At 40.4% G+C, this 27,520-nt stretch overlaps 2 protein-coding genes across 7 annotated transcripts in view; one reads left to right on the top strand and one right to left on the bottom strand.

The window, feature by feature from the left end:
- Positions 1–27,520, bottom strand: part of LOC135717513 (uncharacterized) — a 99,773-nt gene that overhangs the window by 52,976 nt on the left and 19,277 nt on the right. For 4 of the 6 annotated variants that reach the window (XM_065239632.1, XM_065239633.1, XM_065239631.1 and 1 more), the window contains one exon: positions 18,634–25,979. The exons of the other annotated variants lie outside the window; for them this stretch is intronic. In XM_065239632.1, the coding sequence (XP_065095704.1) occupies positions 22,084–25,971 (3,888 nt within the window). In that variant the 5' untranslated portion in view covers positions 25,972–25,979 and the 3' untranslated portion in view covers positions 18,634–22,083. Of the gene's footprint in view, positions 1–18,633; positions 25,980–27,520 lie in introns of those variants that run through there. 6 annotated transcript variants of the gene reach the window in all.
- LOC135717521 (uncharacterized) lies at positions 4,444–5,628 on the top strand. Its single transcript, XM_065239652.1, has one exon. The coding sequence runs from the start codon at positions 4,912–4,914 to the stop codon at positions 5,626–5,628; it is 717 nt and encodes a 238-aa protein (XP_065095724.1). The 5' UTR covers positions 4,444–4,911.

Here is a 27,520-nt window from a genome sequence, read left to right as displayed (position 1 = left end):
GCTACATTTCAAAAATATTAATCGGAAATATTCGGAAGTTAACATTGCGATGATATTCAAAAAAAGATTGCAATTTCGCCCTCGGTCTTTTTCTTGACTGGAATAAGATCCCTATGAACCCTAAACCCATCACCCTATTTTCCAAAATATACGCTGTATTAATGTATGAATTTTCTTAATTATGTCAAGACTCGCTATGCGCTGGAAGAAAAAGTTTGAACAACTTGTGGTAAAGCAGACGACAGAGAATAAAAGAGCTGAGCGGAAAATTTTCCGTTCTGATCAAATGAAGTTATTGTCCGGTGAAGTTCTGAAAGTGAAGAAGTGGTCGGATGAAACGGTTACCGACAGCTTGCAAATGAGCGGTTCCACGAACAAGTGGGAAATTTTTCCAGTTTTTATTTTTTGTATTTTTTGATTTGCATGAAACCTTGCATACAAGTTTTTGGGGAAGAAAAACGCCGTTTTGCATACTTGGTTCGCCATTTTGAATCTAGCCTTACTTATGAAAAGGGCCTATGAAAAATGCACATGATATCTTCAAAAAATTGTATCTCGGAAACGGTTTGTCCGATTGGTTTGGTGTCTTGGGCGAAGTTTTAGACAATTGTTGGTGTTATATGGAGAAAATATGCACGGTAAAAAAAAAGTTTGGTATTTGTGTTTTGAACTAAAATATAAATTTTCCCTTTAAAGTGACATGTCAATAATTTTTTTATTAGGATGCCAACTGTTCAGACCATACCTGATGTACCTGATTCGCAAAGCTATGAAAGTTTGGTCACGATACCATCAGAGTCAACGCTAAGCACAATTAAATCAAATGAAGACTTCACGATGCCTGTAGACGTCGAAATATTCAACCGAGGAATAGCAGCTATTCGTGTTTCGCCTATAGATTTCGGTAAGGTTAAAAATGTTCACTATCCTGAAAAAAAGTGCGCTGAAATCGTCGAAGGTGTACGAAGAAATCTTTTTAAATTAGACGCTAAAACAGAAAAAGCAAACGAGTTTGATGAAGTCATAGAAAATATGAAAATTAAATTTTTAAATTCAGCCACAAGGCAAGAAAAACTATCAATTTTATCATTGTTGCCAAAATCATGGTCAGTACAAAAAATTGTAGACGAATTTAAAACCAGTAGAAATATGGCATCAGATGCAAGAAAGGAAAGAGATAATGTATTTGATTCATCTCAAGGTTCAAGCTCTGGAATTTTATAAAAATACAGGAATAAAAATAAACTGATGATATCCAACATATAATGTTATTTTTTATTGCGCACAATCACCATCCCTGAAAAATAAGCTGTTAGGCGATATGCAAGAGTTGAATGCACATTTTCAGCACAACGCACCAAAAATCACTTGAAGAAATCATTGTTCCTGATAGTGGGATTTTGTAACTTGTTTTTCAAAATACTTTTAAGGCAGAGAATTTCACTCGAATCTTTAAGCTGTCAGTGTCTTTTTAACTCAAAATTTTCCAATCTTTCCGAAAAAAATACTTTTGAAACTGAAAAAACACGGAGTACATCCGAAAAGGGCCAAAACTTATTAAGTTATCAAAAAAAAAAAAACAATATTAAATCAGTAATATCTTCTAAACGGTGCATCTTAGAAAAATGTTACCGAAGTACTTTTTGTTTGCAAATTTGATGCACTTTCATAAAATTAGGGTGACAAACTTTTTTGACTTTTCTTAATAGCTTTTTTGAAAATTGTATTTTTTAAAAAAACAATTTTTTTCATCGTAACCTATTTTTCTCCAGAACAACCTACTGTGCACTAGATAGCATTTTCAATCAGCTATAACATAAGGATAATAAAAAAATTATTGACATGTCACTTTAAAGGGAAAATTTATATTTTAATTCAAAACACAAATACCAAACTTTTTTTTTACCGTGCATATTTTTTCCATATAACACCAACAATTGTCTAAAATTTCGCCCAAGACACCAAACCAATCGGACAAACCGTTTCCGAGATACAATTTTTTGAAGATATCATGCGCATTTTTCATAGGCCCTTCTCATAAGTAAGGCTAGATTCAAAATGGCGAACCAAGTATGCAAAACGGCGTTTTTCTTCCCCAAAAACTTGTATGCAAGGTTTCATGCAAATCAAAAAAGATGAAAATTACTCGTTGCTTTAATGATATGGAACCGCTCATAGACGATTGTTTGTTAGGTAACTGGTCCAGGGATTGATTTCTCAATATGCATGGGTCACTGGCCAACCGTGTTCCAAGCAGAAATTCAAGCAATTCTTGAATGCTCTGTAATATGCTTGCGCAGAAATTATAAACATTCGAATAACTGCATTATGTCTGATAGTCAAGCAGAATTAAATGCTTTAAAATCAGCAACATGCAATTCCAAACTTGTATGGGAATGTGTAATGTCACTTCAGAAATTGGCCTGTCAAAACCAAGTAAACTTATATTGGGTTCCTGGCCATTGTGGAATTGAAGGGAATGAAAAAGCCGATACGTTAGTCAGGCTAGGATCATCTCAGCAATTCATAGGACCAGAACCATTCTGTGGAGTTTCTACTTGTTCTCTTAAAATGGAAAAAAATGAAAGTGGAGACCAATTGGAACAACACTTCCATTGCTAGGCAGTCGAAACGGTTCATAATTCCGAACATTTCAATGACAAGTAAAATTCTTGAATTATCAAAAAAAGATCTCAGTGTCTATACTGGTTTGATAACAGGACATTGTCCATGTAAATATCATTTGAAGCTAATAGGAAAACTTCAAGAGGATATGTGTCGATTCTGTGGTATGGAAAAGGAAGACTCTGAACACCTGCTATGCTCTTGTGCAGTAATCTTCATTAAAAGGCGTATTTTTGTGGATAAGGGGCTGGCAGAACCCTTTGATATTTGGAATGCATGTCCCAGTAAAGTAGTACATTTCATTCGAAATGTAATACCTGGCTGGGAAAATGCTTTTGGTCAATCTATGTCGGTCGCTTCACAAAATAGTGATACGACATAACTGATAAAGCAATATAAAAACGGGGAATATGGTCGCAGTGATGAATATACCCAACACGGAAAAAAACCTTGAAGAGAAATAATCAAATGAACCCGATGAATTCAAACCAATTTTCTTAAACTATGTAACTATGTGAAAATAGAAAGCGATCCAAAACTCACATTCCTTAATCGATCCACTTATACGCCAAATTGCAATAAAGATAAACTTATCTTAAATCTTAAATCCGAACTAGAGTCTGAGCTTAAAGCTGCAAACAAACGTTCCAAAAATATATACAAGTTCCGGCAAGACCCGTTGGTTGGGCGCCAATGTAACAAGCGTGGAAGTTCAACAAAAACGAACCTTGCTGTCGCAAAGCCGCGATGTGACTTCCGAACACCTAGAACACGTGCAACCAAATATCCAACTAACTAGTCCAGAATTCTAACTGAAATCATTAAATACGAGTAATACGACAGCCCAACAAAGTTTAAAATTTTATAGCATATATTCTCGATCAGTCTAGTCAAGACGCACAATACATTCGCCTACGGTTATACTACTCAGCCTAACAAGTCTATTCCAATTGGATTGGAATCCTCTGGGTTTATTGTGTTGTAAACTAGTACATCACCTGAATGAATGGGATTTTCCGGCTGCTGATGAACCGTAGCTGGCTGGTTGGTGACACTCGATGACTCCGGAGGTGTATGTGTTGCGTACCAGTACGATGCGACGAGGCGATGAAGAATGTTGAAAAGCATCAATGCGATGAACTCTCCACCCCGCGTGCTTTATGCTGTGCAGCGGGCGGTGCTTGACGGTCGAATCAATACAGCCGGTGACCGGTTTCTCGACCGCTAATATTCTCTGCGGTGTATAAGGACGTTTTCGAGAAGGGAAGTACGGGTTGCAATCGTGACGTCCCTGGATATGTATGACGGATCGAATGGTGGAGTTCAGGGACCGCAATTTTCCGTACCGATGGTGTGCTTCCGGGGATGTAACAATCCTTCTCTCACGGCTGTCGTATGGAAATTACGGGCTTACGACCTGACCGTTCCCTGACGGTACTCTCCGGCTTTCAAGGGTGGTGGCTACCGGTGGCAATCCAGGTTATGCCCCAACCGGCGACCTTCGTTTATTGGCATTTAATTGTTCACAATTATTTCTTGCCTTTAATTTCTGACAATTGAAAATTCACTACGTTCATATGATCAAACCGGACTGAGCACGATTCTATGAATTTATTTTCCTAAACCCCTTTTGGGTTCTATTGTATATTCTACCGCGAGGACGTGTTCGGTTGTTATTGGTTGAATCATTCAAAAAATCATAACGTTCATATGGCGTTACATTCAACTGAGTTGAATGTAACCCCATATGAACGTTATGATTTTTTTTTAGCTTTTCGCTACTCGCTACCAACGTGCTCGAGGGGACTGTAATCAGTCTTGTAAACGGTCACGTTCACCGACGCTTTATTCTCTATTATCATGCTCTTTTTGTCAAGCCATTCGTAACAAGCATGTTCGTTCGACAGGCTTGCCAAAAAATGTATTTTGACATCACGACACTTCTCTATCTTATTCATTTGATATTCATCATTTTTTGTAAACACCGACTGCGTTCACCGTAGCTGTCCACGTGTTCATTTATTTTGCAGTTTCATTATCTCTTTCTAATTCACTCTATAGCGTCTTCGTTCCAATGTGGGTTATCTACAGGTGAGGAGGAAGGAAACTAGTCGACTCTTTCATTCTCACGGTGTTCTTATGAAGCAGCAGATGTGACGTCACGTCTGTTGCTGCATAAGAAACCGCGAGGACGAAAAAGTCGATTATTTTCCGTCTTCCTCAACTCTTAGTACCACACATCGTCTTCGTTCAACGTTGTAAGAAAAGAACACGTCTACGTTTTCTATGGTTATCGTTGTTTTGCTATTCTACAGTCGTGAAAAAGTTCTTAGTGTTGTTGTCGACCAATTTTTACTGTTTCAAGTTAAGATTTTAAAACAGATCCTAAACTTTTCAATCGCAATGGACGTATCAGCATCATCGATCGAAAAAAAGAAATACAGAGAGATCCTAGCGGAAGGCTGCATTTCCACGGAAGACGGATTTGTATTGTGTGCCATCGATGCTGCCAACAGTTGCAAATACCGACAGAAAGCTGAAAAATTTGATGCCGGAAATTTTATCCGACATCTTCGTACAGAACACACCATTCTGGCCAAATCACGTGGACTACTTAAAGATGAGGCGGAAGTACCATCCAAGAGAAAGAAGGCATCAAAAAAAATGATTGCCATCGACAGGCAAACATTTGTCGAAGCAATATTGAAACTGGTGACCGTCCATCACGTTCCCCTGCACTGTGTCGAATGGGAAGGGTTTCAACTGCTCTTGAAACCCATTGGTGAAGCACTAAATATGTGCATGAATCGCCCTAACGTTCTCAGACATCTAACAGTTGCTGCCACAAAGATCCGATCCGCGATTAGAAGTCTGGTGAACGGAAAGCTTATATGTCTAAAAATCGACAGTGCTTCTCGACATGGACGACACATCCTGGGTGTCAACATCCAATTTTTTGACCCAGAGCAGCAGCAGGTAGTGATTCTGACCGTCGGTAAGTGACAGCATCTTATCAAGTTGAAACAGGGCGGATTGCATCTTTATAATTAAGGAGAGACTATTCCAAGTACAGCTTTTTCGTAAAAAGTTTAATGCATGGAATGGGATATCCCGTGATTCGCCGTACATGTAAATCATAGATTTATACTCAAAATAATTTCATTTCTTCTTCAGGGATGATTGAACTTAATGAGAGGCACACTGCCAAATTTCTAAGGTCGAAAATCGAAGAAATACTCGCAGGATACGGCATTTCACTTGAGCAGATATTTTCTATCACATGCGACAACGGTGCAAATATGATTGCAGCTGTAAAGCAGTTGCAGTCATATTTGCAGGTTATGATCCTCTCCACTGAAGACGACGAAGATGACCCATCACAAGAGCTACCTGGACTAGACTGGACCGAAGCGATTGAAGAAGAATTTTTCAATCGTATAACGCTTGTGAGGTGTGCTGTGCACACAATGCAGCTAGCAGTCACCGATGTTATCAAGGCATGTGATGCTGACATCCGTCAATGTACTACAGTCACAAAAAATTGCCGCAAGATAGCTTATAAACCGGTGTTCGATCTGCACAACCAATCGCTCCCACCCCTTTATGCTAGGACCAGGTGGGGAGGAATCTTCACGATGTTGGAGCATTTCGAAAAGCATGAGGATTTCTTCAGAGACTTAGGATCGCAGTATCCTGAGCTGGGTTAGTGAAACACGTTAAAAACTGATAAAAAGTTGTACATAGATTTATCACTTACCATTTTAAATTTCAGATCTTACAGAACAGTGGACATTCATTAAGGAATATGTTGCAGCTTTCAGACCAGTTTTCTTGGCAACCAAGAACATGCAATCCAACCATACTTCCCTGAACGATTTTTACTTGACATGGATAAGAACCGTGATGGATGTCAGTAAAATTCAATCTAACCGATTTGTAGAACCATTGACGGCTTCACTGACCCAACGTCTCAAACAGTTGAAGGACAATATGATTTTCAAGTCCGCGCTTCTCATCGATCCACGATTTAATTACCTGAATTCTACACTGTTCACATCTGAAGAAAAAGAGGAAGTTCGAGTAAGTCCATTGCTTTTGTCACTCAATGAATGTTGAACCTCCATTTGTTCTGTATTTTCTTATCCTATTGTTCAGAAATTCATCATTGCAACATGGGAGCGAATCAAGCGAATGAAACCACACAGCGTAGACCAACCAACTCAGTCACCATCAACCTCTGCAACAGGATCAGATCAAGATCAGCACAGTGAGCTGGATGCCTTTTTGACACAGATGTTTGGAGGAATGCTTCCTGAGTCGGGCTCAAGAAGAATTCAAACATCAGACACGTTTCTGAGACAGCTAAAAGCACTTGATCTCGAGCCTCATCAACTCTACTCATTTGATGTATGGAAATATTGGGTTTCACGAAAATTCAGTCATCCCGAGCTATACGAAGTTGCAACTCTGCTGTTGACGGTACCTTCAAACCAGGTGTCCGTGGAACGCGCGTTCAGTGCTCTTGCACTGGTTCTTTCGGACAAGCGAACAAAAATCGCTGAAGCAAACCTTGAAAATATCCTATTGGTTAAGCTCAACAAGGAACTGTTTGAGAAAATAGTTCCTAACTTGTACAATTGGCTTGACGAAGAGCTTTAAGATTGATTCTGAGCATTTCGTCATATTTGAATACCTTTTCTTTTATTTCCATTGATATTTCCCACACAGTTCAATATAACAAGCTATTATCTTGCATTTGACACGAGAAACATGACAAGAGGATATTTTATTGCTCACTAACTGAGCCTTAGTTATTAATGCAAGGGAAAATAGACGAAAAGAACAAATCAATCTTGCTTAGGACATTATGGATTGTTCGGGTAGAAATGTGCTACCGTACACGCAGAGAAAAAAAATACAAATAAACTCAACCAATTTGCAGTCTACTGCTATTCCCCCGTTTACGCGGTGGGTGGTACTGCTCACTCACCGCTTTTTCTGATTAATGTCCGCCATAATCTAGTTGTATACAGAAAATCGGCTCAATTGATTTAAGGACCGCCGAGAAAGTGGGGGGTGGGCGGTACCACCCACCGCGTAAACGGGGGGATAGCAGTATTATATCTTGGCTAAAACAAATAGATATTTCAGGTTTTATCAACTATGCTTTTATTTAAAAACTGCCGGTTCAACCATATTCCGAACGAGTGCAGGTGAGGAGACACGAAAAAATCCAAACATTGGTACCTATGCATGTGTTAAAAACAATGAACACAAACGTTTCTGAACACTGCCGTGGAAATAACGGAACACCTTACAGTACAACCTCTATTTTGCCTTAGCAGCATTTTCCTTGCTGGCCTCACCAGCGACAAAGACCTTCTTCTTCTTCTCTTGTCCTTGAGTGCTGCTGGGGGAGATCCATCGGCAGATACAGTAGGAGCAGCAGCAGCATCACTAATATCCTTGGTGGTGTTTATGGGGGTGGGGTGGTGGTGACGACAGCGGCAGCAGCTTCCTTAGTCACATCCGACTTCTTGGTGTCCGTTAGCACCAGATCTATGTTCGCCTTCGAAGTAGGTCATTTCGCTCAATTTCGTTGTGTTTCACATACTACTAGCGGGTTCGGCCTACACGGCCTGAGCGTCTGTTCACCATGGAGGTGCGGCTCAAACAGCGTCTGACTGGCATCCAGCGGCTGAATAAGAAATGCTGTATTGTGTCAGCTAAATCTAAGATGGCAGCCCCATCTACACAATAACTGAGCGTCTGTCCACCATGGAGGTGCGGCTCAAACAGCGTCTGCCTGGCATCCAGCGGCTGAAACAAGAAATGCTTATCCCCGAAAGCTATACCCAAGATGGCAGCCCCATCACGGCGGATAGGAGACCTTAGGCTAACTACCTACTGTCCCCGAAACTTTACAACTGTTACAGAAACCAATAGAGAAAGATCACGGACTGATATTACGGCAACGACTTTTAGCGCAAAACAACGGACAAGAATTGGAACATGGAATGTACTAACGCTAGCCCAACAGGGGAAGCTGGCACAACTCGCCAGCGAGGCTCGACGCATGAAGCTCGAAATCCTGGGACTAAGCGAAGTCCGTTGGCCAAACTTTGGAGAACACAAGCTGCCGTCGGGACAGGTACTACTCTATTCTGGTATTCGAGGTGAAAACGCTCCCCGCCACCGTGGAGTTGGTTTCCTGCTTAGCGCCCAAGCAAATGCGGCGCTCATCAAGTGGGAACCTATCAATGAGAGGATAATCGTTGCCAGATTCAGAACGCGGGTTCGTAACCTAACCATAATCCAATGTTATGCGCCAACCGATGCTGCCGAGTTACAGGACAAAGAGAACTTTTACAGTCAACTGAATGCAGTCGTGGATAAAATTCCGAGAGGTGACATCAAGATCTACATCGGCGACTTCAATGCGAAGATCGGCTCCGACAACACGGATTATGAGCGTGTCATGGGGCGCCATGGTCTTGGCGAAATGAGCGAAAACGGTGAGTTGTTGGCAGAGTTTTGTGGCAATAACGACATGGTGATCGGGGGTTCGCTCTTCCCCCATCGACCAGTGCACAAAGTCACGTGGGTTTCCCGTGATGGACATACCGAAAATCAAATCGACCACATCTGCATCAGCCGAAAATGGAGAAGGAGCCTTCTTGACGTTCGGAATAAACGCAGTGCCGACATCGCGTCTGACCACCATCTCCTCGTTGGAGAGATCCGCCTTCGTATCGCGCGGGTCCAGCGGCGGGAGGAGCGGCTCGGACGGCGATTCAACACACGCCGATTGGAAGATCCAGCAGTAAAAAGGTCATTCGTCGAGGAACTGGAGACCAGAGCTGCGGATATTCCTGATGGTGGCAGCGTAGAAGAGCAATGGACGGCGATCAAGGATGCCTTTACTGAAACGAGTGAAAACAACCTGGGCGAGCTGCGCGCTCAGAGAAAGGAGTGGATCACGGATGACACCTGGAGGAAGATAGAGGAGCGGAGAAATGCAAAAGCCGCGATAGAGCGGGCGAGAACCAGAGGAGCGAAGAACCAGGCCCGCCAACTGTATTCGGCTCTCGAGAAGGAAGTGAAGCGCTCGTGTAGGCGGGATAAGCGAGCGTGGGTGGACTCCCTAGCCGATGAAGGTGAGAAAGCCGCAGCAACAGGCGATATCCGTCTCCTCTACGATATCTCACGACGCCTGAGTGGAGCAAGGATGAATCCTAGGATGCCAGTGAAGGACGCGACTGGTCAGTTGCTCACCGACCCCACTGATCAGCTGAAACGCTGGTTTGAACACTTCGAACAGCTTCTACAAGTTTCGTCGGTCAACCAGCCATCAACATCTCGGCATGAACCGCCAAGAGTGCGACGCATCACTCGCGTCAATTCTGAGGCGCCATCCCTACCGGAGATCGAAGCTGCTATCCGAACCATGAAATCCAACAAGGCTCCCGGGGTCGATCGCATATCAGCAGAGATGCTCAAAGCTGACCCCATGCTATCTGCACAAATGTTGCATCAACTATTCTGCAATATCTGGGACACCGCGACTTTTCCGGCTGACTGGATGCAGGGCGTCTTAGTGAAGGTCCCAAAAAAGGGGGACCCAACTGTATGCGATAACTGGCGTGGCATTATGTTACTGTGTTGTGTTCTCAAAGTTCTATGCAAAGTTATCCTCAACCGGATACAGGAGAAGATCGACGTGACTCTCCGACGGCAGCAGGCGGGATTCCGTGCTGGAAGATCCTGTGTGGACCATATTGTCTCGCTCCGCATAATCTTGGAGCAGGTCAACGAATTCCAAGAGTCCCTTTACTTGGTTTTCATTGACTACGAAAAAGCTTTCGACCGACTCAACCACGAAAACCTGTGGGGCGCCCTAAGGCGCAAGGGAGTTCCGGATAAAATCGTCAACCTCATCGAAGCTCAGTATGAGGCTTTCACGTGCAGGGTGCTGCACAACGGAGCCCTATCTGACCCTATTCGGGTAGTCGCTGGAGTGAGGCAAGGATGTATTCTATCACCGCTACTGTTCCTCATCGTAATCGACGAGATAATGGTTGGTGCGATCGACCGTGTGCCGAACCGTGGGTTGCTCTGGCAGCCTATTACAATGGAGCATCTAAACGACCTAGATTTGGCGGATGACGTTGCTTTAGTATCACAACGGCGTTCTGACATGCAGAGTAAGCTCGACGATCTCGCCGAACGCTCCTCAGCGGCAGGTCTCAACATCAACGTCAGCAAGACTAAATCGTTGGATATCAACACGGGAAATCCATCCAATTTTACGGTAGCTGGTCAGGAAGTGGAGAAGGTTGAAAGTTTCCAATATCTTGGCAGCCAGATAGCGTCGGACGGCGGAACCAAGAGTGACATAGGTGCACGGATCAAGAAGGCAAGGGCTGCTTTTGCGAGTTTACGAAACATCTGGAAGTCAAATCAGATTAGTCTCCGCACGAAGATCCGAATTTTCAACTCTAACGTGAAATCTGTACTGCTGTACGCTAGCGAAACATGGTGCGTATCAGCGGAGATCACACAGAAGCTGCAGGTGTTCATCAACCGATGCCTGCGGTATATAATTCGTGCTTGGTGGCCTCACAACTGGATTTCGAATGCCGAGCTCCATCGACGGTGTCACCAGAAGCCGATATCGACAGAAATTCGGGAACGTAAGTGGAGGTGGGTTGGCCACACTCTACGGAAGAGCGGAAATGAAATCTGCAACAAGCGCTGGATTGGAATCCAGCCGGACATCGCAGCAGAGGCAGACCCAGGGGCTCATGGCGGTGAAGCCTAAACAAGGAGATTAAGCAAGTCGACCGGAATTTGACCTGGGCCCAGGTCAAGGCGAAAGCAAACAATCGCCCAGGATGGAGATCTTTCACGTTGGCCCTTTGCGCCAGGGATGGCGCTCAGGACACTTAACTAACTAACTCACATACTACTTGGAACGGCTCGACCATTTTGTTGGTTATGCATTCCCATCTTGGCCTTGGCTTCCTCCTTAAATTTGCGCAAATTGAACGGCATTAGACCGTACTTTGGTAGTTCGGCTAGGAATGGCCTGAATGGTGTCGGTGTACAGCCAGAGACTCCTTTCGAAGCGGAACGCTATCGGAAAGTACAGCTTCCGATGTTCTACGTAAAAGGAAATATAATTACAATCTATCAAAACACTTGACATTATAACAAACACACTCACCACTACCGTACTTCCCGGTAAAGTGCGAAACGATTATTCCCAGGTAGACGTCATCGTCAATCGTAAAGCGGTGGTCAGCTGTGCCTCGAGCAACTTGCGTAGCCTTTGTTGGCAATCTTCACTTTCGTCGTCGGGCCTCGATACTCTACCGTTTAACACCGTCGTCTTTCAGCGAAAATGCCAGATTGATGTCGGGAAGGTGATTCTCTTCTTCATTTCCAGTTCATTTTTTAAATTCCAGCTGGTGACCTTCCTTCTGGCAGAGGGCCGTCGCGTACGCTCCTACTGTGGACGCCTGGATCAGGCTCTAAAGGGTGTTGTTGACGATCGCTCCAGCTGTTTTGTGCTGTTGTTTGACCGTACTGTCGGCGATATTATTTTCCTCCCCCCGCGGCTGCTGCTCGTCGTTGTTGACCTTATTGTTGTCGTTTCACTCCCCAGAACCGATGTCAAAAAACATTACGCGTGCGAATCGGCAAGTGATTTTAAATCCACATTATTTTCCTAGAAGTAGAAACAAAACATAACTGCAATGCGTTGTGATGGACTAAATCAACAAAACATACCTGTTACCACTTTTCCAACGTGACAAATCGATTAAATTCTTGCGTCACTTTTCATAAGGTCCTATCTACATTGATCGATTCTCTTCATCGACTTTCTCTTTCGTTAATAACTCGCTTCCAAAAACATTCTAAGCTATTCTCATCGTCCAACATGCTTGATAATACTTTCTTTTAAAATAATATGTAGCAAAATCAGCCCGAAATATGCCTGCAGCCGAGTTATTTACGAAAGAGAGAGTCGATGAAGAGAATCGATCAATGTAGATTGGACGTTATGAAAAGTGACGCGAGAATTCAGTTTTTTAATAACACTTTGGCTATGAAACTTCTATCAAACGACATTCAAAGTATTGTAAACAAATTCAAATGAACGCAACTCAATCGACAGTACTGACAGCGATAGGGAGAGAGAAAATGATGGTCTACTTCTCCAGTTTTCTTTCATTGCTCTTTTGTATACGTTCGAAGGAAAGAGACGAAACAAAAACATTCGATTCATTCTCGTGTTGGAAGCAAAAACTTTTTTTGCGCATGACAGCTGTAGACGGGTAAACGAAATCATGGTCGCGTTCATAGTATTGAATGAATCATAACTTTGACATAACGGCCCTTAGTGAACGCTATCGAAAATGTCGACTGTTTACAAGACTGAGTTGAATGTAACCCCATATGAACGTTATGATTTTTTTTTAGCTTTTCGCTACTCGCTACCAACGTGCTCGAGGGGACTGTAATTCTGTACATTTGAATTTAAATTTAATTTAATTTTATATCATTGTAAATATATATTTTTTGTAACCCCGTTTTTGATGCTATCTTTCGCAGCTCATCTTGATTTTTGTTTCTGTTGATGTTTTTAGTCTTGTGATCTTTATAAGTATTTTTTTTCTAGTATAAGTCCAACAATGATCATTTTATGACCGGTTTTAATGTGAGTCCTAGCTCATATAAACCTTATTTTGAATGTTGTTACTTGTGGGCTTAAAACGTGATCTATTTAACTTTCTTTGTTGGCGCTCCTCCACGTTATGTTAGTGTTGAAGCCTATCTTAGAAGAAACATTCTTCAGATTTGCCATTTTAAATATTATCCCTATCCACTATCCACGAATTCTATCCGGATAATTTTAACTCGGATGTTATCCATTTTAAATATCATCCGGATAGGGATAGGGATAATATCCAATGGATAATGGATAATGGATAAAGAAAAAATCAGTTTCGTGGATTGACCACTCTTCCAGAAGACCGTTCCGTTGTGTCCATGATCCATATATAGGAACCATGGCTGTATTCTGGCTAGTTATGAACATTTATGCTCATTAATCAAACTTATAAATCTTAAGCCGTTTGGAAAACCTATAGACACACCTTTTTAAAAAAAAAACGTGTAGCAACTCTTTTCACTTAAAAAAACTACAAGGGACAGCCCTACGGGGTTGTATGCGATGTACACGCAAACCCAAAATTTATTACAATGAATGTTAGTTCCATTTCCTATCATCCTCCGTTCATGTACATCGCAGTGAATGTTAGAAGTTGACCTTGCAGGCGATGTAATAGTTTTTTGCCTTTTTTATTTCGTGTTCTGTCTGTGCTTTCACATAAGCAAGCATTTGCCTTGATTTTTATGCATAACATGGTAGAACGACGCACACACTTGCCTCGAATCTCTCCATCAGAAAAAGCATACGAAGTCAAGTGTGAGAGGAAATAAGCGCTGTTGTTTGCTTTTAAGATATCCATATTCAGAAGCATGGTGAGAGCAGTGGAGAAAGCACAGGTTTGAAAATCGCAACGTTCATTGTTCGAGTCCAGTCGGCAACCTTCTTCCTATTTTTTTCGACATAATTAATTTCACTCACTAATACACTCCACATTTTTCGGTCTCCAATTTTCTTGCATTGGACCGCAGCAAGGTATATTGCATCCTCGGTTCATGCGGTCTCCACTTACATCCTCTGATGATGAATCCCACATAATTGTAAGCGAATCTTACATCCACCGGTTGGGTGAGGACTACGTGGTCTTATATAATAACTGTTATTTGCTAACTGCAGCAGGATTTTGTGTTTTGTGCAGGAATAGGAATTTGAGCGAGGTTCTCTCTGTTTTTACTCTTTAGTATGACTATTAGAGTGATGCAAAATTTGAAATTTTCGCTCCACAATACTTAAACGATTCCAAATCGGATCCTGACTAACCTCTCAAAATTTGAACCCATTTGGTGAGAAACTGAGATGGCACAAACCATTTGAAGTTTGTACGGGATTGCTATGGTAAAACCAAGATTTTTGTTCATGTCTATCTGATAATTCACCATATCGGTCTACTTCAAAAGCCTTCAACTTTGCTTCTACAACTTTGCTGAAGACCACTTTTTGATTAAATGCAAGGATCGAAAGTTATTAATGGTTCAATACACTGATGTCTTATTATCATGCTCAATCAACTGCTCAGCAGGCAACATTGGTGTTTCTGGGGCGTTGAATAGGACACAAAAATTATGGCTACTATGTCCACACTGCAAAATACAGTGTTGCCTACAGAGCAGCTGCTTGATCATGTCATAAGTCTACAAATCTCTTAAATAATTAATAACTATTTCCTGTCTCGTTTTACATAGAAACGATTTTCAGCAAAGTTGTAGCTGAGAATATGGAAAAAGACTAGAAGGCAATGAACAAAAAGTTGAGATTTCCCATAGTAATTTACACGTAAACTTCAAATGGTTTGTGCGAAGTCTGTTTCTAACCAAATGAGTTGTAACTTTTGGGGGCTAATCACGACCCGATTTGAAACCATTTAAGCACTGTGGAGCGAAAAAGTCAAATTTTGCATCAGTCTAATGACTATGATTGCCCGGAAAGGAACCTTTTGATATGAATTTGAGTTGAGACATGTTCAGAAATTTAACTCTTTTGGAAAATCTTGGTGGATGGTAGTACAGGCTTTAAGCCTTTGGAAGATGATACTGACGTGTAGGCAGCTGGATCAGCAAATCGGACCGGACAATCCCATATTCTTCGGTTCGGCCCGTCTGCTGCTGGACAGGTGTCTGCGACAGGTTGAAAGGCCGCAGTACATCAGTGTCCACCCAGCTAAAGCTCCTCCCCCTTTTAATTTTTCTCATTAAACTCCTTCTCTCAACAAGTTGGTAAATTTTAGCCTCTAGCAGAAAGACGCTTAACACTTTTTTCGGAGAAGTTATGATCCTGTTTCACGTTATGGTTCTTCTCTATGCCTGTTCAAATAAATTAGTACTAGGGGAAATGGCTCTAAAGTTGGCCTATGGATCTAAGATTGGGCCCAACGCTAAAAATCTGCTACTTATCAATTTTATCTAGATGAACGCGTCATTGGGACGGTATTAATGGATATTTTTGATCGCTATTGAAAATGTAGTCAATTGCTGAATTTATGTATGGGCCCAAATTGGGGGCATTTAGGCCGACATTACATTCATTTCCCGTTGATGTCGATCCCGGGATGTCGGTAATGTGTAATCGGAGATGCAAATGCGCAGGTTGGGAGGGAAGATTTCTTTCGTCCAATCATTGGTACAGAGAGCTTACATACAGTAACCAATGATAACGGCCTGAAACTAATTAATTCGCTGCTGCTAGAGGTATGGCCATCTGTAGCACCTACTTTGCACGCAAGAATATCCGAAAGCACACCTGGAGACATCCAAATGGCAAAACTTGCACTCAGATTGACCACATGTTGGTGGATGGTCGGCACCACTTCTCAGATGTTATCGATGTGAGAACTTTCAGGAAGCCTAACATTGACTCAGATCATTATCTTGTAGTCTGCAAAATTCGTGCGCGTCTGTCGACCGTTACGATTTCAACGAACCGGAGATCGATGCGTTTCAATATCGATTGCTTGTCAGCAGAAGGTGTTGCTGCAAAGTATCGCCAGAAGCTTGATGAGCGGATTAGCAAAATCAACGTGAACGAGGACCTCAACAATCTGTGAAACGCAATCCACGGAGTGGTGAACACAACAGCACAAGAAGTGATAGGTACAGCTCAAAGACGACCACGTAATGGATGGTTTGAGCAGGAGTGCCAGAGGTTGACGGATGAGAAGATCGTTGCCAGAAGCCGGATGTTAGTGTCTGGTACCCGGCTGAACAGAGAGCGGTACAAGGTAGCAAGGGCAGCTGAGAAACGAACCCACCGCAGAAAGAAAAGGCAATACGAAGAACGCGTGATTGCTGAGGCGCAAGAAAGTATGAAGCAGTACGATATGCGAAGGTTCTACGCGACCTTGAAAGGAATTTTCTGACAGATAAAACAATGGTGGACACGGAAGTGAGCAGCTGGATCAAGCAATGCACCGTATTCTAATGAAGATATGGGAGGACTAAGAACTGCCTGCTAGCTGGTTGGATGGTCTCATTGGCCCATTATTCAAAAAAGGGCACAGACTAGAGTGCACCAATTATCGAGGAATAACTCTTCTGAATTCGGCGTCTAAAATACTGTCCCGCGTTTTGTTTAACAGATTGAGACCGCTTGTTTTCGTGAGGGCCGATCAACGACGGATCAAATGTTTACCCTGCGTCATATCCTTGACAAATTTCGGGAGTACAACTTGCAACAACACGATCTTTGGCAGATTATGCTAGAAAATGGCTTTCCGGCGAAACTGATTAGACTGATTCGCGCAACACTGGATGGATCGAAATCAAGTATGCGGGTTGCAGATGAGATTTCGACCTCATTCGTGACCTTAATGGATTGAAGCATTTCAAACTTACTATTCAACATTGCTCTTGAAGAGTGTGCAGAGGAACGGTACCATCATCACACGCCTTTGCGAACGACATCGATATCATCGGAATTGACCGTAGAGTAGTGGAAGAGGCCTTTGTGGCTTTTTAAGTGGGAGACGGCGAGGATTGGGCTCACGATAAGTTCTACCAAAACGAAGTACATGATAACCGGTAGACAGCAATAGTGGTTTTGGAAGAGAAATGTTATTGGATGGTTAACAATTTGAGGTAGTGGAAGAATTGGTGTATCTTGGAATACCAGTGACATGCGATAATGATGTTAGCCACCAGCTGAAGTCCCGTAGCTTGCAAACGAAAACTAAAGACGCTGATACTTCCGGTGCCCCTCTAAGGCCATGAATCGTGGACGTTAAATGAGACTGTCCGGAGAGCATTTGATGTCTTTGATCGTAAGGTGCTGCGAACAATACTCGGCGGTAAGCAAGAAAATGGCATCTGGCGGCGTCGCATGAATCACGAGTTGTAACAAGTGTATAGCGGTACGGATATAGTGAAGCTTATAAACACGGCAGTCTATGGTGTGCTGGGCATGTAGTGTGGATGCCAGAAGGACGACAAACAAAGTTTATATTCAGCAGAGAACCCGGCAGAGGTCGTCGACTCTGGGGTAGACCTCGATCATTAATCGAATAATTGGACTTTTAGGCATCCCTAGAAAATAGTATAATTTCATGTAAAATACCAAAAACCAAGTCTTTAGCGGGAATGACACTGATGAAGATTGCACATTGTAGTCGAAATACGTATCTGTCATGGATACCAAAATTATTTAAGTGCAATCAAATGGAAGATAACCCTTTTTTGCTGTTTTATTTAAGCATTCATTACTTCAGTATTTTCATGTATTTTGGTGGTCCTTCAAAAATATCGAACAGCAGAATTGCAACCAGCAAGTGTTACTCAAGAACAACAATCGTATTAATGAATATGTTTGCCGTCGAGTAATTAACAAAACAGAAAGTCGATGAAGAGAATCGATCAAAATCACTTGCACCTCTACTTCCAAGTTTGGTTACAAGATTACAACTCTGGAGAGTATTTTGTGTGGTTCTGAATATGGCGATGAGTGTGCAAAATGTTATGCAATTGCATCCTCCCTATTCGCACACGCCCGAATATTGGAGGCGAATGCCACTTCGACTTGTTTCGTCTACTAACGACTCTCTGGTACGTAAATGGTAGATTTATTAGTTATTTCGAAACTTTTACACAATGTTTACCACTTTTCCATAGTTTCTTGTTGAAAATCAACAGTCGGAAGATGCGTAGAAATATTTATGCTCGATTGGCGATAAACCTATTGAAATTGGTCCGAGGGAAGCTAAGTTATTAATGTTCAAAATCTTTCATAATTTCGTTACATGTTCCATTTTCGGTTTTCACAAATTGTACCCCCATATAGAAATCACAGACGTAGTCCTACGTAAAAAAGTAGACGACCCTATTTTCAATATTTTGCAATCAAAATTACCTTCAAATCCTAGGAGATCTAGTGGAACCACATTTTTTTGGGATTCATCTAGAAATGGCTAAGCTGTGTCAATGCACACTTGTGGCTTTCGAAGGCATCGTGTTCGGAGTGTTAAACGCATAAGTTACCGGGAATTTGATAAACTTTTAAGTTCGTAAAATTACAAGAATGTGAAAATGAGTGCATTCACTCGACCCCTGCTATGCCCATGAATAACCCAGTTTGGGCCTTCCCAGTCTGCTGAAATAGAATTTATGGATTTTCTTTCGGAACAAACGAAATCTTTTCTGATTGTAATGTTGTTTAATCAACTTCTCTCCTGCAGATTGATGACACGTTCTGATTTTATTTTTATCTTTGATGCTCGCGATCATAATTCTACCTTCACAAAAACCCGGCTGATCTTATGTTAGCTTAAAAATTAGTCGAATACTTACTAATCGTTCGCTGTGCGCTCCATAAATCGAGTAAATATCAGCCATCTCTAATTCTGAGGACATTAACCGTCGAGAGGCATCGCAGCACTTTAACATTAAAAAGCGACCAATAATAAATTTAAAAACACATGTAAAAAAATTGACTTTTTTATTGGAAAATTTTGAAGGTGTTCCATTGCACAATTTTTAATTTTTTTGATGCTTATTTTTTAGTTTTTCATTGCTACTGCTAGAGTTTTAATTGGAAATTCATCAACTATTCATGGATCATTCATGTTTTTTGGATCTTTGCTATTTTTGAATTTTCTGTTGCAACTTTTCATTTTACTGTTGCTTATTTTCGCAGTTTTGCCAGTGAAACATATATTTTCTATTACTACTATCCACTTGTCTAGTGCTCATTTTCAAAGCTAATTACTCCTGACCAAGGTTTTTTGGACATTTTAAGTGCAAGATGTGCATTCTTTAGGTGTCGTTTGTATTTTGTCCCGCTTATTCCTAGTCCCAGTTCTTCAAATATTGTCTACGCTCTTGATCATAAAATTTTTCTGAGTACTCAAATTTAGGAAAATATCCTAGCCTGTGATCGTGAAATCAGAATTTAGTTTAGAATTCTAATTTATAATTATTAGGGTGAGATCTAAAAACAGATTAGAATTTTGATATTTTTGACAAATTGCGAAACATTCACAATTTTAAAATTCAATATCCATTCTCAGATAAAGGTCCTGAAAAAATCACAAAGTTACATTTCCAAGAAAAAATAATTTCAATCTTTCACGTTTCAAAATTCACCCTAATGACTACATGGGCGTAAAAATGTATATCTTCATTAGGGTGCCAATGAATGTGTAGGGGAAATGTTTATTACCTCGAAAAAAAAAGACGCTGTGCGATATTTGGACTCAATCGGACGTGATTTTAGGTGACGCAAAATCGTTATTTTCTTTTACTATTCGGCCCGGAACTGTTTGTTATGATGAATGATATTTTAATCTAGTTTTAGAACATTAGATTTATCGGTGAAATGAACGAATCGCTCGTGTCCAAATTTTGTACGTGGGTATTACATAGTTGTATCTGATGAATCATCACCGGGTCACATAAATAACGCTTTGAACAAAATGGGTGAGTGGCGATAGCATGGATTTCAGAGGTATTGCAAAACCTCAAGGTGCTAGTGATGCACGGAGCCAGTGTTGAGAAAATGAAAAAAAAATCACCAATGCCCAAGATTACGCTTGATTTTCGTAGACTAAAATCAACAAGCAAACATCTGCGGTTGATTTTGCACGCTCGGAATATCAACACGACGAATGAGAACGACCTACATTTGAGTTTAGTCAACTCATAATTGCCAAAAGTGCAGGAACTCAGCGATGAGTAAAATTTGTCTCATGTTTTCCCAGGTTTTTCCAGGATTTTTAAGGGAAAAATTCCCGAATTTGAGAAAAGTAAAGATTGGATTCACTCAGTCTATTGGTACTATTTCGTGACTGAATAAAATTTTCGTCAATTTCCTCATTTTCCGACGGATTTTTTAGGTTTTCCACAGGAAACCATGAGACAAATTTACTCATCGCTGAGTTCCTGCACTTTTGGCGATTATGAGTGAACTAAACTCAAATGAAGGTCGTTCTCATTCGCCGTGAAGCTAACAAAACTCACCAGCTGTAAATCTGTGAAGAGATTGAGTTTCATGATTATTGCTTTACACCCGAACGCAACCGAAGCTTCCATAACGTCGGTGAAGAGTGAAAAGAGATAGCAAACTATACTTTCTCTTTCTAAGAAAACGATGTGCAACGGCATCATTTTAGTGTCGAGTCAACTTTCAGCTTGATTTTTTGCACGTTGTAAAGGAGCTTGTGAAATCATTATCAAGCATGATATTTTGTTCCAATATCACGCGTGATGTTGAGAGCGTATCCGAGCGGAAAAATGTAATTTCGTTCTCTTCCACAACCCCACCATTTTTCTCTTCATCCGTATATATAGCAAAGTATTTTAGAATTTGCCTGCCTGGCGGCAGCTTTTGCATACAGTTTAAATTTTAGTTCAATGAAAATATTGGATTAGTTTCAAATTGGATATTTCGATGTGCAGTTATTCCAGTTATAACAGAGCAAGGGTAGTGAATGGACTCCACTTTTTGAAAGGCATGCTTGTTGTTGGCTGGTTGGGAGTGGCTTCTGTCTGCTCCAAAACTCGTCTACCGAGAGAACCTTCCGAGCTTCCGAGAACCTTCCGAATGCTTCTCGTTGGCGAGCTGAGCTGAATGTGGGTATTGATTAGAGCTTTCAAGATACCTCGCGAATGCTTCTCGTTGACGGGCTGAGAGTACGTGTGGATCCTACTCATGCGGTAGTCTAATCAGGCCCTGAAGACCTCTAAAGGTCGTTTTTCTTGGATAGGTTCGTGACTAGTGTTGTTTGTTCGTTGGTTATTTTTAAAAGGTGAAATATGAGTTTGATCAATTTGTTTTTCTTTTATTTAACTGTATTCAAACGAAATTCCTATAACATGGAAATTTATGAACTAGAAATTTTCTGATTTAAACGAAACGAAACATGAAAACAAAAATTCCGTTAAATTCCGATTCGAAGCGAAATACACGGTATAACTCGATATACCGCATGCCCTTACAATACAGCCATTTTTGAACTTCTTTATCGAATCACCATGAAATTGAATTTTAAATTCGTGCGAACAGAAAAACTTTTCACGGTTTTATGCGAATTTTATACGGTTTTTTATACTCAAGAGATTATTGGCGTTGTCTTGAGCTGCGTAGTGAAGGGGTGTCGATCCGGATGAATCTTGTGCATCTATTTTGGAAGTTGATTGGGGAGAAGTTTTGCTATTTCTAAATGCTCCCGTTCAATACCATCGTTATTTACTTTGAATATATTGTGGCGACCAACAGCCACTTTCACAGTTGAGAGGTTTTCTTTATTCGTCATTCTGATAAAGTTTAACAATTTCTAGATGCCCCATTTGACTTGCATAGTAGAGAGGTGTATTATTATATTTATCCCGAAGATCCGCCTTGGCAGATCGATCGAGGAGAAGTTTAACAATTTCTAGATGCCCATTTTTACTTGCATAGTGGAGAGGTGTTTTATTAAACATATCCGGAAAATCCACCTTGGCAGATCGATCGAGGAGAAGTTTAAAAATTTCTAGATGCCCACTTTCACTTGCATAGTGGAGAGGTGTTTTATTATCAAAGTCATCCTGAAGATCCACGTTGGCAGATCGCTCGAGAAGAAGTTTAACAATTTCTAGATGCTTCCTTTCACTTGCATAGTGGAGAGGTGTTTTATTAAACATATCCGGAAAATCCACCTTGGCAGATCGATCGAGGAGAAGTTTAAAAATTTCTAGATGCCCACTTTCACTTGCATAGTGGAGAGGTGTTTTATCATCAAATTCATCCTGAAGATCCACCGTGGCAGATCGCTCGAGGAGAAGTTTAACAATTTCTAGATGCTCCCTTTCAGTTGCATAGTGGAGAGGTGTTCTATTAAATTCATCCTGAAGATCCACCTTGGCAGATCGATCGAGGAGAAGTTTAAAAATTTCTAGATGCCCACTTTCACTTGCATAGTGGAGAGGTGTTTTATCATCAAATTCATCCTGAAGATCCACCGTGGCAGATCGCTCGAGGAGAAGTTTAACAATTTCTAGATGCTCCCTTTCAGTTGCATAGTGGAGAGGTGTTCTATTAAATCTATCCCGAAGATCCACCTTGGCAGATCGATCGAGGAGAAGTTTAACAATTTCTAGATGCCCACTTTCACTTGCATAGTGGAGAGGTGTTTTATTATCTTCATCCTGAAGATCCACCTTGGCAGATCGATCGAGGAGAAGTTTAACAATTTCTAGATGCCCACTTTCACTTGCATAGTGGAGAGGTGTTTTATTATCTTCATCCTGAAGATCCACCTTGGCAGATCGATCGAGGAGAAGTTTAACAATTTCTAGATGCCCACTTTCACTTGCATAGTGGAGAGGTGTTTTATTATCTTCATCCTGAAGATCCACCTTGGCAGATCGATCGATGAGAAGTTTAACAATTTCTAGATGACCCATTTCACTTGCATAGTGGAGAGGTGTTTTATTATCTTCATCCTGAAGATCCACCTTGGCAGATCGATCGAGGAGAAGTTTAGCAATTTCTAGATGACCCATCTCACTAGCCTCGTGCAGCGGACTTTTATTGAAGCCTTCACTATACTCAAATGCTTTAACCACGGCCATCAAATTCGCATCCATGCCATAATCAAGTAGAAGTAAAACCATCTCATAATGACCAGCACGCGTCGCAGTGTGCAATAACGATCCATATTTTTTGAGTGTTTTAGTTTTGTAAGCATTCTTTTGTAGTAGCCTCTTTACTACTTTTACAACATTTGTTTCACATGCCCAGAATGCAACTTCAGGTTTTTTTTTACAAATATTGCTCAGAGCAATCATTTGCTCTGATTGTTTTGAAAACTGTTCTTCAGTTAGCATAAAGAAAAATCTTCGAACTGTTTCATGATTATAAAGTGTTTCGTACAAAATTGCTTTGCATTTTTGGATATGACCATATATATACGTTGCAACGAAAAATTCGGCATAGGATCGGTGTACGAATCTAAGCTCGCCTTTGGAAATATTAAATAGAGGAGAGTGCTCGTTTCCCTGTTTGATTCGGGTTTGGAGTTCTTCGTAAAGTGTTTCATATTCACCCGATGCGATTATTTTCTTATGTTTATCCACAAAAATCTCGTGCCAAGCAGCAATTTGATGCTCAATATTAAAGTATTTGAACTGCCGGCGCTCTTCGTCATCACTTGACATGTCGATATTTCGGTAAGCATCTTGGTCTCTTTTCTTCTTCCATTTGATTTGAAACGAAAATTCTACAAACTTTTTAAACAATGAGACAACATTAAATTTTTCTTTCGGGAAAATATCTGGTGCACGTTTATCCGGAACAGTTTTTAAATATTGTTGGAAATCATCAGAATATACTTCCGCCAACAATCGAATTAAAAGTGGAATACCAAAGAATTCAGATTGATAGCTTTTTATGTCCGAGTAGAATTTTTCGAGCAATTGAGTTGAATAAATTTCAAATTCCTCTGAATCATCGGAAGCTTTCCATGAATTTTTCAAAACCATAATTTGTTCATCGTTTTCAAATGGAATCAATCTGATTGCCCCTGATTTAAATTCTTTTTCAAGAATATCTTTGACATGATATCTACCACTTACAATCACTCGAATATTCTCCTTTGACAATAATTGCCTAAATACGGCGATTGCCTCGTTATGAAAAGTGATCTCATCGAACCCATCAAACAGGATTATAGTTCGATTTGCGTTGCTTTCTAGATTGTTTCTCAATATTTTCCGGCTTATTTCTGAAATTTCGAAAACCGCTTCTAAATTTTCACAGCCTGATTTGAGCACTTCCTTTAAGTTATTCAAATATATCAAGAACACATCAATATCGGACTTCTTTTGAACTTCGAAGGCAATGTGTTGGAGGATAGTTGTTTTTCCCATACCAGGCTCTCCGATGAAGAGAGAAAATTTGTTTTCTGCTGGGTTGACTATTAATCGTTTGATGAAATCATGGTCGCTAACAATACGATTTTTATCAATTAATTTTCTTTCTATGTATGAGCTTCCAATATATTTACGTTGTGATAGATTACGACTCAGTTCCCTCGTTATTTCTTCGACACAAGAACGTCCCTCTTTATAAGATAAGTAACTCTTTTCTGGCTTATTGTTTTTTGTATCCTTGTAACTATTAGAATTGATCCAATTTTTAAAACATTCATTAAATTTAAAGAAAGGCAGTTTTAATTGTGCTTTTCCAAGATCGTCCGGTGGAATCCAATCTCTCATCCATGAGCGAAGATCATTCTCGATGGTTTGTATAAGATCACTTGGTTGGTTTACACAGAAAGTTAGATGCTGAAAGAACTCGTTCACGCTTTCTTCATTTAAATACGTTGGTAGTTGGGTGTTCCTAGATTTACCATTCATAAAATTTTTAATCGCTGGATTTTCTGCTATTAATTTCTCATCAATATCCTTTAGTAGCTCATTATGCAACCATTCATGGGTGAGACGGTCCTTGGAGAGCTTTAGATATTTTTTATCTGAAACTTCCAGGATCTTCTGCAACGGTGTTTTGTAGCTGATTAGTATGTCCGAAACATTTCCTTTTTCGAAGAGTTCAATGATCGCATCCTTAATGGCATTTAGTTCGGTGTTCATCAACTTCAGTAAATCTTCAATTTTATCCTTTTTTGGTCTGAATCTTTTGTAGCAATCGTTCGATTCAGCAAACTTCATTATTGGGTTCACTTCACCTTGTTCACAGTCCTCGATGTCCACCAACTCTTTAAGCTGACTATTACTATCGTCTAATGATTTATTGGTTAAGATAAAAAATCGCATCTCCAACTTCTTGAACTCATCTTTTTGAATAACGTCTAAATACGACTGTATGTACTTGATAATAGCAAAATCATTATTACCTTTACACGTCTTCGGAAACAAATTGTCGAACGATATTTTGTTTGTACCATCTGAGTTGTCTTTGTGTTTGGCTTGGAACAACCACACTTCCTTCGGTTCTTCGAAAATTATGACCACATCATCGAATTTTCCAGCGTCCTTCATTTCTGAGGCCAGTTTGAATTCAGATTTCTGCAAAGATGCTCGCTCAAACAGCGCAAATGCTAAATCTTCTTCGTATTTGTTGCCATGATTGCCAGTATTGCCACCCCATGCATAGCGGTGACTGACAACTGTTTCCTTGGTGGGCTCCATTATTTTCCCTAAAATAAAAAAGCACAATCTATTAGTAACATTTATCATTAGCAATTCATGTCTATTGATTCAAACAAATCTGAAGGCTGCTCAACTGGAGTTGCTCTTCTAGACACAGGAAAAGCATTCGACAGTGTTTGGCATGAAAAAGTTTCAGAGTTGGTTGGAAATGCTATCTAACATGAAGCTTTAGTGTGATAATTGATTAGCTAGAGAATGGTCTTTAGAAGAGAGTAGGTAGAGAGTTCCGTTAGAGTACGGCAATATGGAAATTGAATAGAAGTTGAAAATGAGCGAAGGGCCTTTGGATATTCCACAGCCGCAGACATTAATAAGCAAAGGCAATCGCACACTTTTTGCCTGTAGATTTGAAGACATACTTCAAATCTCCGCGTACTTCGTACGGGCTAGGCAAAGAGTGTGCGTTTGACTTTGTACTGTCGCATTAATGGCCCTTCGCTCATTTCAACTTCTATTCAATTTTCATACTGCCGTACTCTAACGGAACTATCTACCTACCCTCTTCTAAAGACCATTATCTAGCTAATAAATTATCACACTAAAGCTTCATGTTCGATAGCATTTCCAACAAACTTTGAAAATCGCAAACTTCGCGTTTGAAGTAACATAAAAACACTTTGAATGAAAAAGTTTATTTTTCCACTCAATATTATGAAATTAATTTTTTGGTTTACGGTTTAGCGACTTGCAGTCCATTTATCTGTTTGTAAGAAAGTTTGAACATACTGAGACGTAAGCACATATCAACAGTAAGAGACGTGTGTGTGAGAAAATTTGCGAAAAAAATCTAAGGGCACCGGTGGGATTCGAACCCACAATTTCCATTCAGTATACGAGTGCATTGCCAATTATACAGCGGTGGACCTATATGTTCTATGGATGTATTTGTCTGATGAAATTTGAGTTTCGAATCCGTTTCCCACCCTAGTTTTTTTTTTGCGCAAGCGTTCTCTAATACACAACAATTGTCTATAATCGACCATATATGCTTGTACCGCAACCACTCAGTATCAGTCGATGTGAACAAATACAGCTCTTTTTTGTTGTACCTACATCCTTACAATTTTAGATATTTTCTCTTCTTCTTTACAAAAATGGAAGATTTTTCCCAATGCTTTCAAATCTCAGCTTATAATATTCCCATTTAATTTCTTGGTCATGTCAAGTGAAATATCTTGGATTAGTGCTTGACCAAAGATCACTTTGAGGGCATTCAAGCCAAATGTAAAATGTTTGTATCCTCTTATAAAACTTCTAATATTTAATCAGATTTTTAGTTAGACCAGGACAAAAACACCTCAAAGGATTCAGACTAAAGCTCTGAATTTGATTTTGAAGTTGCCTTCATGGTTCACTACTGCCGAAAAATCTAGAATTGATTGTCAATCCTCAATTGCAATGATTAATTCCCTTTACAATTAAGGCCTGTACTCGAAAAAAAATGCACCAGACAAAAGTGTTCGCCAAAAATTTATTTTAAGTCGGATTTTCTTGAAACTTTCAGGGAATGAACTAATGGACACATGGA

Source organism: Ochlerotatus camptorhynchus, unplaced genomic scaffold (assembly GCF_037179485.1).
Source record: "Ochlerotatus camptorhynchus isolate MF236.1 unplaced genomic scaffold, CSIRO-AGI_Acam_v1.1 ptg000060l, whole genome shotgun sequence".
NCBI lineage: Eukaryota > Metazoa > Arthropoda > Insecta > Diptera > Culicidae > Ochlerotatus > Ochlerotatus camptorhynchus.
Note: the sequence above shows the minus strand (reverse complement) of the source record. Positions and strands in the feature narration are given on the sequence as shown.